This window comes from Maylandia zebra, linkage group LG12 (assembly GCF_041146795.1).
Source record: "Maylandia zebra isolate NMK-2024a linkage group LG12, Mzebra_GT3a, whole genome shotgun sequence".
Classification (NCBI taxonomy): Eukaryota; Metazoa; Chordata; class Actinopteri; order Cichliformes; family Cichlidae; genus Maylandia; species Maylandia zebra.
Window position 1 is genome coordinate 32,219,562 of NC_135178.1, and position 16,260 is coordinate 32,235,821.

At 39.6% G+C, this 16,260-nt stretch overlaps 2 protein-coding genes across 4 annotated transcripts in view; one reads left to right on the top strand and one right to left on the bottom strand.

Annotated features, from left to right (window-relative positions):
- Positions 1-6,505, bottom strand: part of nf2a (NF2, moesin-ezrin-radixin like (MERLIN) tumor suppressor a) — a 31,705-nt gene extending 25,200 nt beyond the window's left edge. For both annotated transcript variants that reach the window (XM_076891117.1, XM_004566710.3), the window contains exons 1-3: positions 5,786-6,505; positions 3,959-4,084; positions 3,721-3,843 (exon numbers count right to left, since the gene is read on the bottom strand). In XM_076891117.1, coding sequence (XP_076747232.1) covers positions 3,721-3,843; positions 3,959-4,084; positions 5,786-5,899 — 363 coding nt within the window. In that variant the 5' untranslated portion in view covers positions 5,900-6,505. The remainder of the gene's footprint in view (positions 1-3,720; positions 3,844-3,958; positions 4,085-5,785) is intronic.
- Positions 6,506-7,642: 1,137 nt separating this feature from the next.
- Positions 7,643-16,173, top strand: fbxo21 (F-box protein 21). Of its 2 annotated transcripts, none has more exons than XM_004566706.4 (12): positions 7,643-7,931; positions 8,509-8,644; positions 9,007-9,116; positions 9,731-9,852; positions 10,484-10,630; positions 10,908-11,044; positions 11,153-11,289; positions 11,935-12,114; positions 12,402-12,534; positions 12,802-12,992; positions 13,129-13,286; positions 14,530-16,173. In XM_004566706.4, the coding sequence occupies exons 1-12, from the start codon at positions 7,708-7,710 to the stop codon at positions 14,769-14,771; spliced, it is 1,917 nt and encodes a 638-aa protein (XP_004566763.1). In that variant the 5' UTR covers positions 7,643-7,707; the 3' UTR covers positions 14,772-16,173. The 2 variants fall into 2 exon arrangements, with proteins under 2 accessions (XP_004566763.1, XP_004566764.1); XM_004566707.5 differs by having other exon boundaries at positions 9,022-9,116.
- Positions 16,174-16,260: the final 87 nt, after the last annotated feature.

Consider the following 16,260-nt stretch of genomic DNA (forward strand, 5'->3'; position numbering starts at 1 on the left):
ACTGCTACAGTGTTTGGTATTTGATCACTTTCGAGAGAGGTCTGGAAACAGGATGAAGTGTGCCAAATAAATACAGTGGGGCAAAAAAGTATTTAGTCAGCCACCGATTGTGCAAGTTCCCCCACTTAAAATGATGACAGAGGTCAGTAATTTGCACCAGAGGTACACTTCAACTGTGAGAGACAGAATGTGAAAAAAAAAATCCATGAATTCACATGGTAGGATTTGTAAAGAATTTATTCGTAAATTAGGGTGGAAAATAAGTATTTGGTCACCTCAAACAAGGAAAATCTCTGGCTCTCACAGACCTGTAACGTCTTCTGTAAGAAGCTTTTCTGTCCCCCACTCGTTACCTGTATGAATGGCACCTGTTTGAACTCATCATCTGTATAAAAGACACCTGTCCACAGCCTCAAACAGTCAGACTCCAAACTCCGCCATGGCCAAGACCAAAGAGCTTTCGAAGGACACCAGGAAAAGTATTGTAGACCTGCACCAGACTGGGAAGAGTGAATCTACAATAGGCAAGCAGCTTGGTGTGAAAAAATCAACTGTGGGAGCAATCATCAGAAAATGGAAGACATACAAGACCACTGATAATCTCCCTCGATCTGGGGCTCCACGCAAGATCTCATCCCGTGGGGTCAAAATGATCATGAGAACGGTGAGCAAAGATCCCAGAACCACACGGGGGGACCTGGTGAATGACCTGCAGAGAGCTGGGACCAAAGTAACAAAGGTCACCATCAGTAACACACTACAACGGCAGGGAATCAAATCCCGCAGTGCCAGACGTGTTCCGCTGCTGAAGCCAGTGCATGTCCAGGCCCGTCTGAAGTTTGCCAGAGAGCACATGGATGATACAGCAGAGGATTGGGAGAATGTCATGTGGTCAGATGAAACCAAAGTAGAACTTTTTGGTATAAACTCAACTCGTCGTGTTTGGAGGAAGAAGAATACTGAGTTGCATCCCAAGAACACCATACCTACTGTGAAGCATGGGGGTGGAAACATCATGCTATGGGGCTGTTTTTCTGCCAAGGGGACAGGACGACTGATCCGTGTTAAGGACAGAATGAATGGGGTCATGTATCGTGAGATTTTGAGCCAAAACCTCCTTCCATCAGTGAGAACTTTGAAGATGAAACGAGGCTGGGTCTTCCAACATGACAATGATCCAAAACACACCGCCCGGGCAACAAAGGAGTGGCTCCGTAAGAAGCATTTGAAAGTCCTGGAGTGGCCTAGCCAGTCTCCAGACCTCAACCCCATAGAAAATCTGTGGCGGGAGTTGAAAGTCCGTGTTGCTCGGCGACAGCCCCAAAACATCACTGCTCTCGAGAAGATCTGCATGGAGGAATGGGCCAAAATACCAGCTACTGTGTGTGCAAACCTGGTAAAGACCTATAGTAAACGTTTGACCTCTGTTATTGCCAACAAAGGTTATGTTACAAAGTATTGAGTTGTATTTTTATTATTGACCAAATACTTATTTTCCACCCTGATTTACGAATAAATTCTTTACAAATCCTACCATGTGAATTCATGGATTTTTTTTTTTCACATTCTGTCTCTCACAGTTGAAGTGTACCTCTGGTGCAAATTACTGACCTCTGTCATCATTTTAAGTGGGGGAACTTGCACAATCGGTGGCTGACTAAATACTTTTTTGCCCCACTGTATTGTAAGACTTAAACATCATAGTCACATAGGGACCTATTAGACAGAGCCAGGAACTATGTACATAAAACAACACCATTTCATATGATCATTAAGATGCCCTAGGAATACCAGCTTAGATACCAGAAGAGCCTAATGACAAGTCCTAAAAAAGCACCAAATGATAACTAAAGGAGAACCACCCGTTTTTATAATATGTGTTATTTCTGCATCTCCAGGATTAACTGTTCTGTCTATTAATTCACTCTTTTCAGTGTCAAGAGTGGTAAACAGTTTGTAGCTTACAGAAAGACCGGTGCATGTTTAGTGTTGACTTAACTGTCAAGGATCACAATATTAATATGACTTTTTTTAATGGGCATGAATCCCCTATAACAAGGTCCCTCCTGATAAGAGTTCTGCTTCTCATTAGGTGTCACTACCTGAATAGCATCACCTATCAAACTAACTGAGTTTCATGCTTGCATAACTGCATACTGAGCACAAAATCTAATGGTAAGGTTAGATGGTGCAAACATACTTCAGCTGTACTTATATAAGACAATTTTATGCTTTTAACCTCATTAATTTGCAAAGCCAGTCATGCTGTCTTCTCTTGTTTTTGAACTAACAAAGGTGTGGAGCCAGAGGTGACAGCCCCTAATCATGGCATGCACTCAGAGGTTGACGCTGGAATCTGGTTTACAAATGAGACAAAGTTGTTGCTAAGATTACAGGCTGAGGTGACAAAGATGTGCATGTGTCTGTTTGTGCGAGTGGTCTAAAGTATGTGATAAGTGTCTATGTGTGTTGTGTGTGTGTTTCTATACGGGTGGGTGACCATTTCTGATAAGGACTAATCCACCTGACATGCCTGTGACACTAAACAGAGAGCACCTCTTGACATTATAGGAATTAATGAGAGCAAAGTAATAGGAAGACAAGCAACGCAATTCACTACACATTTGTATTTATTTCCCCTTGTAGCTCTGCACTTCTTGTGCACTGCTCTTATTTCTTTGCTCTTGTCTTTTTTTAAGCAAGGTCTTCCCTTTGGAATAAATAAATTACTCCAACTACCTTTATACGGATTAAGGACACAGAGAGACACTTTATATGCCTTAAGTAGATAAGTGCTCTACCCAAACACTGGAATGCACTGCAGTTGAAAGTCACGTTAAACTAGCACATTTGGCTAGATATGATGGGAGTGTTAGGGGAGATAAACATTCCATAGAGGATATGTTATTAATTGGGGCAATAACTGAGCCTTTAAAATCTAACTATTAATTGATAAACGTGGCCGGTGGCACTGGACGACAAGCGCACAGTTACAAATCCTATCTTGTGCGAGGGGAATGGTGTGTCAGGCTCTGCGGGAAATCCTAGAAGAGTATTAAAAGGATAGAAAGGATAGTGGTAATATGTTGTGCATTGATTCCAAGTGGCCGCACACAATCAGACCTAGAGAACAGAAAAAGTATATTACAGAGCCTTCTGCTCAAGAACCTAGGGGGAAAAATATAGATTCAGAGGCCCTGTTGCCACTGGATTAGAAGAGTAAGAAAGTCACAGAAAAAGCACATTAGCCAAATGCATGTTGTGCAAATGTGCAATGGATAATCTCCGTGTTGCAAAGTATTTTCAAAGCTTTAGGTGCAGGTTTGTTGGGGGGGGTTGTTTGTTTGTTTGTTTTCAGAAAGTTCCTCCTCTGATGTTGTGTTGTTTTAAAGGCTCAAACATGCCCACACCTGCACTGGAAAATGTAGAGAGAGAAAAAACGCTCTTCCCTATTACCCAAGTAATAATCCAAAATCCACGGTTCTTCCAAGACAAGCATGTTGTGTAGCTAATATCCTGCAGTAATTTTGACTTATAGAGCTGCTGAGATAACATAATGTCAGAGACAAGCAAAAGCTCCATAGCAAACCCAGAGGCCAAAGAAAAATCTGGTAAAATCAAATATTTCAGTGTGCACTACATATGTCCTGACTTACATTGACAATGAGAGAACAAATGTATAAATGTACAAAATGATGCACATAAACAGCGTATAGTTACTTGTAGAAAGAAGAGATGTTGTGTGATATCTTGCACTAGCTCCTCCTCTGCATTTTCAGGGTAAAACTTGGCCAGGAAGTGAAAGGTGATGGGTTCTTCTTTTGGCACCTCCTGATCTAGAACCTGCAACAACAAATAAACAACTTTTTTTTTTTTTATTGTCATGACTCCTATATCTATATTAACAGCATTTACATAGCACATAGTTTTTTTTAAACAATTTAAGTGCAGCAGTCACCTTTTTGTCCATTTTAAGCCATGCAACTGTGTCCTTGATGTTATACCGGAGACCAAAGAACCATGTCTCTCTCAGTCCAAGAGTTCGGCACACCAAGTCAAAAAGATCTTTTCCTTTCCACTTGACCTGTAACACAGAAAAAAATAGGAGGGAATTTTGCATTCATAATATCCTGCATCTTTGTTATCTAGTCATACTGGCATTTCTATTACAACACTGGGTTCCAAGCAGAGAATCATACATGTTCTCCTCATCCTGCTGAGAGCTAAGAGGTAGGCATATCAGGGACACATATCCAATTTAGATTGGCTTTCATCTCTAGCCTCTGAGTTAACTTGGGTTGCAAGCTACTGTCAAGTGCTTCCAAGGCTGGCATGAAAAAATGCCCTAAGAACCGCAAAAGAATAGGATAAAAAACTCTCCATGCACAAGGAATGGCAACCTTGACCATGCAATACTTCTATGCAAGGCTGAAAGAACACTGTCTATATGACCAATACTTATTATGTGGTTCTTCTTCAACCCATAATTGATACAATCGTCATCCTAGCACAGAAAATAGAAACCTGTAACTCGGATGACGCTGTTATGTGTAATTACTATCTCTAAAGTTTAGTGGGGTTCCTCCCTTGTAAAAATTAAAAAAGGCATGGTGTCTGCAAGTCATTTTGAAGCCTTTCAATTCTCACATATCCCCAAGTCATTTGATAAACCCAAAACACCACACAAAGGCCAAAATTACATTTTAAAAAGCAGCATAAATCTCTGTTAGCAGATAAACTTCAGCAAACCTTATAATGCACTGACTTTTGCCACCAACTATTTCCCTGATCACATTGGTGCAGAAGACACAGATAAATATATAACAGATAATCATCTGTTATATGTTATATGTTTATATATAATATTATACATAAACTGTAGTTGATATCACCATAATATCAGCTATCTCTATTTTTTGAGGCGACTGAGGTCCTTCAACATCTGCCAGAAAATGCTGAGGATTTTCTATGAGTCTGTGGTGGCCAGTGCGATCCTCTATGCTGTTGCATGCTGGGGGAGCAGGCTGAGGGTCGCAGATGCCAACAGACTTAATAAACTGATCCGTAAGGCCAGCAATGTTGTGGGGATGGAGCTGGACTCCCTCAAGGTGGTGTCGGAGAGGCGGATGCTGTCCAAGATAAAGACAATGTTGGATAACACCTCCCACCCACTCCATGACATGTTGGTCAGTCACAGGAGCACGTTCAGTGAGAGACTGAGATTACCGAAAAGCACCACTGAACGACACAGGAAATCATTCCTGCCTGTGGCCATCTCCCTGTACAACGCATCCACTTAACACAGTTTGCTGCTACAACTACACATGTTTCTTTTCCAAATATTTATTTATAAGTGACTTATGTATGTATGTATGTATGTATATATATATGTATATATTGTACTATTCTTAGTTAGCGTATTGTCTGTCTTGTCTTAATGTTGGTTTAAAATGGAGCACTGTAACAAAAAATAATTTCCCCCAGGGATCAATAAAGTATTCTGATTCTGATTCTGATTCTGATACAGCTGTTCAGTTCATGGGTCACAGTTGACTGCTGCCATCTAGTGTCGAAAAGTGCTAATTGTTTATCTTAAAAAGGAATGGACACCTGTACCCATTCAGTTACTCTATCCATTAGATTCTTATCAAGCAGTTGTAAATACATTACAATGCATAGCAATTAGTAACTAGTCGTTATTAGCAGTACCTGGCGTTGTGGCCACGGTCACTACAAATGTCGAAAAGTCTCGGCTCAAGCTGAATGGATTTAAGATTAGTCTCACCTCGCAGCTGAACTCCAGGTCCGACTCCATTGTGGAGATCCTGACGTTGAAGGTCTTCGCTTGTTTTCTCATCAGCGAGTTAAATCCCATTTTTGCTGCAAAGGCACTTGCCATGGCGAACAGTTCAAAAAAACTAACAATTCAATTGTTCAAAGTCGCTTCTACACTTACCTACAAACTGAGTGCACGGTCAAGCCATTTTGATTAACTTTTTTAACTCTCTGATGGAAACAGAAGACGAGTCATCCGGCATAGTTGAAAGATGAACACAGCTGTGCATGTGACTTTCCAGACTTAGTATTTATCGTTCATCTATCGCTGGATGCTCAAACGAGAGTTACATGAGTTTTTAAGACTCTGACTGGCATGTTATTGCTCTATTGTTGTCCCGCAATTACGTATTTATGTTATTTTTCCCTTTAACTGCCAAAAAGAAAATTATCAATATATTCATCCCAAGCAGATAAATACAGCGTAGGCTTGTTAGGCTTGCTATTAGTTAGCTAACTAAGATTACATATAATATGAACCCTTAAGTGGCGACAACTTTAAATAAATCCGTAAGAAATACGATAATGTTCACATTTATGCGTCTCACCCAAATCATTCCGTCTGGAGACGTCAAAACACTTAACTTGTTACACATGAACTACGCTAAAAAGGAAGCGAAACACCAGCTAACCGCTGCTAACCACTTGTTAGCCATCTCATCCAATGATGCATTCGGGTACCGCCCAAAATGTTGTAATGACAAAGTAGTACATAATAATGGCATTGACATAAAATGCCATTTTATTTTATGGCAGGGCAGAATGCTATTTATGGCTAGGCCATTATAAATGAATACTTGCATGCACTTCGCTTTCTTACTCTAAGACAAGCTCAAGGGGTTCACTTTGTGGTGACTAAATCCACAACTATTCTGGTGATCAATAAAAATGTTGTTGTATTTTTCAGACAAAAATGGCAGACCTAATTGTGTTGTGTCTCAGTTATGAGAAGCAACTGCTTTAGTCTGTGAAATGGGATCATAATCTGAATATATTTGATTTTAAAGTGCTGGGCAGTAAAATTAATTAATTAAGTAATTAACATTTAAATTAAAGGAAAACAATATCAGCTCATCTTGGGCATTTGAGCAGTGGATTCTTGAAGAACAAATACATCTGTTCTAAATACAGGATCTCGTTCCTGGAAATCAACACCAGTAACCCACCAGTACCACGTGCAATAACTATCTACCATAACACTCACAGAATATTATTATTAGTAGTAGTAGTTGTAGTAGTAGTGGAAGAGAGCGTGGAGATGTGAGAAGATGGTACTACAAGATGATAGTAAGACCTGTTATGATGGATGGTTTGGAGACAGTGGACCTACAAATAGCCAGGAGGCAGAGTTAGAGGAGGCAGAGTTGACAATGGGAAGATTTGTAATGGGAATGATCATGGGCTGCCTTAGAAATGACTACACCAAATGGTGTAGTCAATACACTAAGGGTGAGTTTCGAGAGTTTAGAGATGCTTGGTTGGCGGTGGCTTGGACTTTTGCAGAGGAGGGACAATGGATGTTATTATTATAATTATTAATATCTTAAATAATTTCTCAAAGGGTAAAATGCTGTAGAATATATAAGTGAGACCTGTTAATTACATCTGACACTACTTGCCTATTAAACAAGACTTGTACTTTTTTTTTAAAAGTTTCCTTTTATGTTTTTGACTTGCCTGTAGTTTGTTTTGCAAAAAATAAAAATAAAACATAAATAAATAAATAAAATATATGCAGAATTTCCGATGATCATGAAGGCAGCACCGCTTTTTATTTCCTCTTGAGTGAACGTGGCTCCACCCTCGGCCCGGCCCCCTGCGCCATAAAGGGGCGGCGAAAAGGCAATGAGGTAATCGGGGTAAACAGTAAAGATGGCGACGCCTGTGGATGGAGAGGGACAGCCAAGTCTAAATGGGACTATTCCCGACCCCCAAACAAAAAAACTGACAGACCTGCCGACCGAGTTGCTCGAACACATCCTGTGCTTCCCTGTCCTCAAACATGTCGACATTTGTAACGTCTCCTGTTGCTGCAAGCGGCTACACGACGTTTGTCATGGAAGGGGGAAGGTCTGGGGACACCAGTATAAACTCAGGTGCTGTTTTTTTGTGGTACTCTATGCTGGCTTCTGGTGACTTTTTGTGCTGTCTATAGAAATGAATCTGACTCTTTTGTTATTTATGCGTAGTTTAGAGCTATTAATCTCCAAATGTCTGCTCTGAGGTGGGTTCGTTTACTGCGAACTCACAGGCAGCTGTCAGCCGTTGACATTGTGCTGATGCACCAAATTCATCATCACGCCATGCCGGTGGCTTACCTCCTGCAACAACAATGAGGCTTATAATTGTTTACAGCTTTTGCAAGTAGCGATTTATTCTCCATTACACCAAATGAATTCATTCACAATGAATTTGTATGACCTTGAATGTTAGCCTCTGATCTGCAGAAGAGTGAAGCTCTTGGCAAAAGCTAGTTACTGTAAGCCCTCCTCCTGAGTGCCTTGGCTGACAGCTTTGCTCTTTTTTTTAAGCAGAGCAAAAGACACCTCTTCAGCAAAATGATAAACAGTTCTAGAGACTAACATCTAATGCTTGAGGCACCAGGCAGTTAAATAATTCGGAATTTTTATCTGTTTTCCTGTAATAAAATAATTACACTGCCTTTATTAACAGATGGCCAAGACTGCAGAGGTTTTATCGTCAGAATGAGTCTTGTGACTGGCTCAGAGAATACAAAACACGCCATAGAGTTGGGATACAAATACGAAGGACTGTGGAATCGATCTCAAAGAGATTCTTCACAGAAGTTGTGAGTAATCATTTTTATCAGTGTTGGGTTTTTTTTTCATTATCTGTTTTAGTGTTATGTGTGACTTCAATACCTTGTGATAGACTGGCAACACATGGATCAGTAGCAGTTATACATATTTCACTTAATATGCAACATTTGATCTTACCAACTTAAATGCATGTTTGTGAGAGATTACGTGGGATGCGTCTGAATTTTTTTTATATTTCTTAACACATGCAAACTGTACAGGTTACAAGTCTAGTATTTAGCATGGAAAACACAGATATAATGGTCTTTGTTTGGTTTTTCATGCGCACATATTTATGCAAGAAAACCTGAGCTTTCAGTGTTCCAAACTAATCTTGAGGTCTGTAACGCAGCCTTGCGTTGGTCAGGTGCTGGGAGACAGCTTTGCAGAAATTGAGTCACTTGGAATGCCTGAGCACTTCTGTGAAGATGAGCTGCTCTTCATACTCAACTCTGACAAGAGGTGAGAGCAGCATTGTGTTTATACTATAATCTCAGTACTTGAAATTCTTGCTCTGTAGCTGCACACCCACTGACCTCTGTATTAGGTACACATGTTCAGTTGCTCATTAACACAAGTGTTTAACAAGCCAATTACAGAAAATCAATGTATTTAGGCTTGTAATGATGACCTAATGCAGTTCATCAACATCACAATGGGGAAGAACAGTAATTTAAGGGATTTTGAATGCAGCATGGTTGTTAGTGCCATACAGGCTGGTGTTAGTTAGCAGTTTCAGAAAATGCTGAACACCCAACATCTCAACACGAAACTGGGATCCATCCTGTCTTGTATCAGCAGGTAAGGCTGGTGGTTGTAGTGTATTAGTGTGGCTGATATTTTCTTGCACACTTTTATCCCTTTGAACATGACTGTGAGTTCACAGCACTCAAACGGCTTTCACAGTCACCAGATTTCAGTCTGATAGAGCACCTTTGGGATGTAGTGGACATTCAGCCAAATTGGGTGTTGATCATGTTAATCCTCTCTAAGACCTCTGTGATTATGATAGCTTTTGTTTTGTTGCATGTGCTCTCCTTTGATCTACCATCTCTCCATTCTCGACTCAAAATTAGGAAAAGCCTGACCCTGAAGTACTATGCAAAGAAAATCCTTTACTTCCTGAGACAGCAAAACATCCTGAAGAGTCTGAAGAATTTCCTGGAGCAGCCCACAGAGCAGCAGTCAGCTCTAGAAGGTGAGGCATCTGTCCCGATAATACAAAGTTATTATACATTTATGTAGACTTATAAATCTCTATTATTACTGTGTTAATAATTTATAGCTACTAATTTTGCTACTAATTATAACATTATACTGTGCTTAACAAATTATTAGTCATAAAAACAACAACAACTACAAAAAAAACACAAATATTTTAGAAATCTGTCAAAAACCTTTTTTAAAACTAAAAATTTCTACTCAAATTTCAGCCGGCAAACTTCTGAGTTCTGAGAAGTCAGACATTGATCCATGACAACATTCAACCATTAAAATGTATTTTTCTGTTCAGGAATGCAAGTAAATGCCTGTCATTTGGCATCTTGAGAAAAAATAATGTGAGTTACTATTTTTCTCCCACCTTTTTTTCAAAACAAATAACAGTCACTTCAATCATTTTATTTTGGCATAAAAAGATACAATTTCGATTGACGAGCTTGTGCAAACTGGTGAATTACCCATTACAGAAACCTAGAAAAAACGAGTTTAGGCTACTGTGGTGGTGGTCTAATAAATTTGTTATGCACAATATATTGAAATAACAGTGCATTTAAACTTTCCGCCTTTTCCTTATGTAATTCCTGTGGTTCCTTTTTTTTCCTCCTTAGGTGCTGTACTAGTTGATCAGTATTGTAACCCACTGGCTGATGTTACACTTGACAGCATATCAGCCCAGCTGGATGAAATCACAGAGAAAGTCAAGAAGATGCTGAGGATCAAGAACCCATCTCACCCCAGCCTGCGTATTGCCCAAGGTCAGCTTTTAAGTCTCACAGAACTTGAAAAGAACATTTGCTTTCTTTTCTTTTCCGTTCTTTTCTTGTCTTTTTTCCCCTTTATTATGTTTCTCCAAAGATTTATCATCAGTTGATGCCTAAAGCCTGAAGGCTTGGGCTTTCCATTTCTAGTGCATTCTAAAAAAAGTCAATATGAGCAAATATGTTTGGCAAAGGTGGCACAGCTGCACAAAATCCATAACCTTCACTTTAATGCAAAGTTTGGTTGATGTTTTATTTCTTGTGTGTATTGCAGGTAACTGTTCTGTTGTAGAGGACTTTGAGCTCCAGAGACAGGTCATTTGTGCCCTTAACTCTGTCCTGTATGAGCAGCTTCAATACAAAGGCAATGAGTGTGACTACTACAACCCCCTCAACTCTTATATCCACCAGGTAGACTTTCCAGAAATCCTTTATCTTCAAGGTGTCAAGCTTTTGAATAATTTTCAAATTATTCTTCTTTGTGGAATATTTTCACTTATCTTCTTGGTAATTGTGCAGGTGCTACTACGTCGTACAGGCATTCCCATAAGCCTCTCCGTTCTCTACATGACATTGGCCCAGAGGCTCGGTGTTCAGCTGGAACCCGTCAACTTTCCCAATCACTTCCTGCTGCGCTGGTGCCAGAAACCGACAGGGTACAGCTTTCATTTAAAAAAAAAAAATTCAGATCCAGTTACTGACTGAAATTTAAGCTGTCATGCATGAAGTTTATGGAAGGGAAAGCATGGAGGAGAGGAATAAATAATCAAGATCAAAGCATCCATTTTCAGGGTTTATGCACACATAAATCAGTAAATCAACACCCATCAGCATTCATCAGCATCAGCTTTAGGAAGTGGGAGTTTACAGTTTGTGATGTTCATTTATTGTTTTATCTTTCATTTGATTTAAGCTACCACAGACAGTCATTTGCCATTGATTTCCCTTGCTGAGGTTACCTGTAATAGACACAAATGATAAACGGCGATGGCTGCATAGCAGAGGTATGAAATCCAGCTACAGTAGTTAGAACAACCATTCCTAATGGGAGTTTGGAGTATGTTAAATGTATGCCAGTGTGTTTTAACAGACACATAGGAACATGTGTAAACACATTTCTGCACCTTACTCAGAGATAAGGACAAACAATTTTTTTAACTTCCTTTAACATTCTTAAAACTCCTAAGCTAATTATCATTTATGTTTTATAAAATTATACAAAGCTAAAGCTGGTGGCAAAGTGTGTGTTTAATGTGAAATGTGTATTTCTATGACATTAATGGAATTTCTTTTTCCTGCAGGACTGAGGATATCTATGACTTTGTCTACATTGATGCCTTTGGAAAAGGCAAGCAGCTGACAGCAAAGGAGTGCGAGTACCTCATCGGCCACCAGGTTACAGCAGATTACTACAGTGCCATAAGCACCACAGAGGTGCTGCTTAGGATGGTGGGAAACCTGCTTAACATCGGCAAGAGAGGGTAAGGGAAATTGAACACCTGACTCTACAATCGCTACAATCGCTTAGAGATAAATGGAGGGCGGATCAGTGGATGATAAAACAAAGAGGCTAATCAAGAATGTTGCTCTAAATTCCTGCTTATCTTTTTGTTTTATGATCTGACAAAATAATTATGGCATTAAACGGTCTCAAAGCAAAATAAATGATTAAAATGGATTTGATGTCTGTCAGATGAATAAATTAATAGCATCTTCTCTTTACTATTTTATTTCTATTTTTTTTTTCTTTTTTTTCCCCCCTTGTCAGTGAGGGCAATGAAAAATCCTACCAGCTACTCCGAGACTCTCTGGACCTCTACCTCACAATCAACCCAGATAATGTGCAGTATTTGCTGCTGCAGGCACGCCTCTACTTCCACCTGGGAATCTGGCCAGAAAAGGTCAGAATAGCCAACTATGTGTTAAAAATAAGTCTTGATTTTTAGACTACTGAAAGTAGTTTTTGTAGTGTTACTATACTGGAATTGTTTTCCTCATTCTCTACCTAAATTAAGTGTTAAATATTATAAAAAAAACAATTAACATTGTACTGCTCTTGCACAATAGTTTAATATGTAACATAATGTGCAGCTGCATAGGACAGCTATTCTCAGAGGTCATATATCTGACATAAACACATTGTGGATTGACTTTTATCCTTTTCCCAGGTGCTTGACATCCTGCAGCATATTCAGGCACTGGATCCCTCCCAGCACGGAGCGGTGGGTTACTTGGTGCAACATACGCTGGAGCACATCCAGCACAAGAAACACCCTGTGACACCCGAGGTGAAGAGGCGTAGTGCTCCAGAACACCTGGAAGTCCAGTATTCAGTCGGCCTTATTATGAAACACAAGCGGTAGGTCACACCGTAATGTCATTCGCCATGCATCATACATGACAAAACCTAAAATCCTTTCTGATCTTTCTCTCTGATCATACCCTGTATATTTGATCACCTGAGCATTTTGGCTCTTTTCCACCTGTTTTATCAGCTCTGGGTATAACTGTGTGATCTATGGATGGGACCCTAAATGTACAATGAGTCCAGAGTGGATCTCCACCATGAGGGTCCATCAGCTGTCCAATGGGGCTAATCAGCCTTTCTACAATGTACTCGTGCAGGATGGGACTTGCCGCTATGCAGCACAAGGTATGAATCATATACAATAGTGTGGTGATGGTAACTATTAACATCCCCTGTGTACAGGTTGTGTGATTGAAAACAAAAATGTGTAAATAATGTATATACTTGGTAAATTCCTTCACCTTCAAGGTGGCATATAGCTGTTTGTTTGGTTTTGTTGGCACTTGTAATACACATTAATGGACAGAGTCTGATCAGTGCTCTACGTATGGCTTATTTACTGAGTAAAAAACACACAACAGTGGCAGTACAGATTGAAAGTTTGTAGTTTTACTAACTTGGGGTATGTGGGTCTGCTCTGACTTTGAGTGGGAATTCCAGGTTAAAGGGGCATTCCACAAAAACAATCAGACTGGGAACGCTGAATTTCCAACTTTAGACTTGTTTAAGAATGCAGCATTAGCCAGTCTCTCTGTACTGCTCTGGTGCTTATTCCACTTTCCAGAAATGAACAGGACTTTAAGCTGTGATGTGAAAATAAATTTAATTTGACATTATCTTGATGAACTTAATTTTTCATTACACAATTTTGACATATTATTTTGTAATTGTCCTCTGTGCAGCGCCACAGTGGATTTTAAAATCAATCAATCAGATGTGATTCGTGTCACCCTTTCAGCTTCAATTTATAAGGTTTAACAAGTATTGCATTATTTTAAATACCCATTTTTATTGTACATAGATGCCCATTTTCAGAGGCTCAAAAGTAATTACTCCATTTACTAACATTCAGTTTCATGGCCAGACAAGGTCAGTTCCCCCAATATTGCATAAGAAATTCAGCAGATAAAGGATTTGGGGCTAATTTTAAGTGTTAAACTTGCATTTGTTAGCTGTTCACTGGCACTCTGAAGAGGCCGATAAGGATGTAGAGGCTATCGTTGGGCTAAAAGGACAGATTACACCGTGCCAGAGAACCTCTAGAGCAGGCTGCAAAGTTCTGGGGAAAAATGGATACAATGTTGATGACGTTCTCTGGACAGATGAAACCAAGATGAATTTATACCAGAATGATGGGAAGGGAAAAGCATGGAGAGGGGAAAAGAACAGCTCATGATCCAAAGCATACCACATCAGTTGTCAAACATGTATGGCTGCCAGTAAAAATGTGTCACTAGTATTTATTGAATACTGACAGCTGTGGTTTACAGAGGTAAAATTACAAAAACATAAGTCCTTGTTCAAATACTTATGGACATGTCACATATACTCAGTCCCACCTGAAGTATGTTTTTCCTTTGTTCTCCAGAGAACCTGGAGCCTCACTCAGCCCCCCTGGAGATTGGCCACCCAGAGGTGGGTCGCTACTTCTCCGAGTTTGCTGACACCTACTATGTTGCCAATGAAGAACTGCAGACACGATACCCAGAGGACATGGATGAAACCTTGTGTACAGTCCGGGAGTTCTATCACAGACTGACACCCAGTGCTGGGAACCAAGAAGAAGCTCCTACCACAGACCAAAACAACCAACAAGCCATGTCTATGTAGCAAGCAGCGCTGTCTAGCACTCTGCCAACCCAGGCTAACCGCTTACAGGTCACAATTAACTTAGCTGGTGCTTTGTTGTCAAAACCAGAGGGGTATACTATGAAGGAAATTCAAGAAAGCCAGGCTTTTGTTGCCTTAGCTGGCGTAACAGACCCTAAAAACCCAGTTGGAGATGATCGGTACCATGACGGTAGTTGTCAGCGTTCTCTATTAAGCTTTCTGCTTCAAACTCTGTGTGTGCTCACATAAAAGAGGGGAGTTTCACATGAGATGCAACTCTTCTTGCATATAAAATGACCCATATGAGTGCTACCCTTTCCATTCAGAGCCATTATATGATGATGATTATAAAAGGTGATTAAAATCTATAAGGAAATTTGAAAAATATAACAGTAAAATGCAATACTGTTTACTCACCAGATCAAAGTGAAATCAATTTGACTGAATAGGTATAAAAAAAGTATAAAAGTATAAAAGAAATTATACATTTTCAGTATCACCAAATTAATACATTCACCTTCCTGTGACAATGCAAAGAACCTTTATTCAGTCACTTTAGCAATGTGTGAAAACCTGGCGCTTCCAGATGATTTTCAAACTAAAAACCAGAACATAACCAGCTCCTGACCAGGTTACGAGAACACTACAAGTTACCATGGTGATTTAGCCAGTTAAGACGACCACTTTCATGACACAGAATACTTTATGTGGAAGTAGCTTGCTAAGCCATTGAAATTACTTCGTAGTAGACCCCTCTAGCCGTGTGGAACAGAGAGTTTTTGCTTTGATACATCTGTCCTAATACCCGTGTATTTGTTGTAAAATCAAGGTTCAAATTGTCAGACAATGATGTATGATACTCATTTAGCAGGGATGTATTTTTCACAACCCAAATACCTTCAGAGAGCCAAGTTGGAAAATTAATCAAAACCAGAATAATTTAACTTTAGAAACCACTAGATTTAAAGTAAACAATTAAGCGGACAAGTAAATATCAGAATGAGTGTCCACGTGCTGCAAATCCCCATTGTCTAAAACCAAGGAATGCTCTTTTACCCACAACTCCACGCATCCAGCACCAGTCTTAAAACCATTTACCCTAAATCCCCAGTACATTGACACCCAGACGACTAACTTTGTAAATTGACTTTTGCTTTTATTTCTCCGTATTTTAATGGTGACACTCACTTATGAAGGTCTAACTTTCACATTTCTAGTATTTTTTTTCCTGTATATTTACAAGTGAAATAAGTAGGATGCCATGGCTCATCAGTCTTTAATGAAAAAAACAAAAATAAGTGGAACCAATAAGGACACCAACTACTTGAAGCCGAAATGACTGAGTTTTGAGGAGACAAAAAGAATAAAGCGTTCCAGGTTGTAATACTTACTTTCTGACTCATTTCTCTCGCTTAGTGTATTCATTGTTTTCTAGTTCACGACACATCACTAACTACATCTGCGCTAATGAGAAACATGAAGCAGCAGG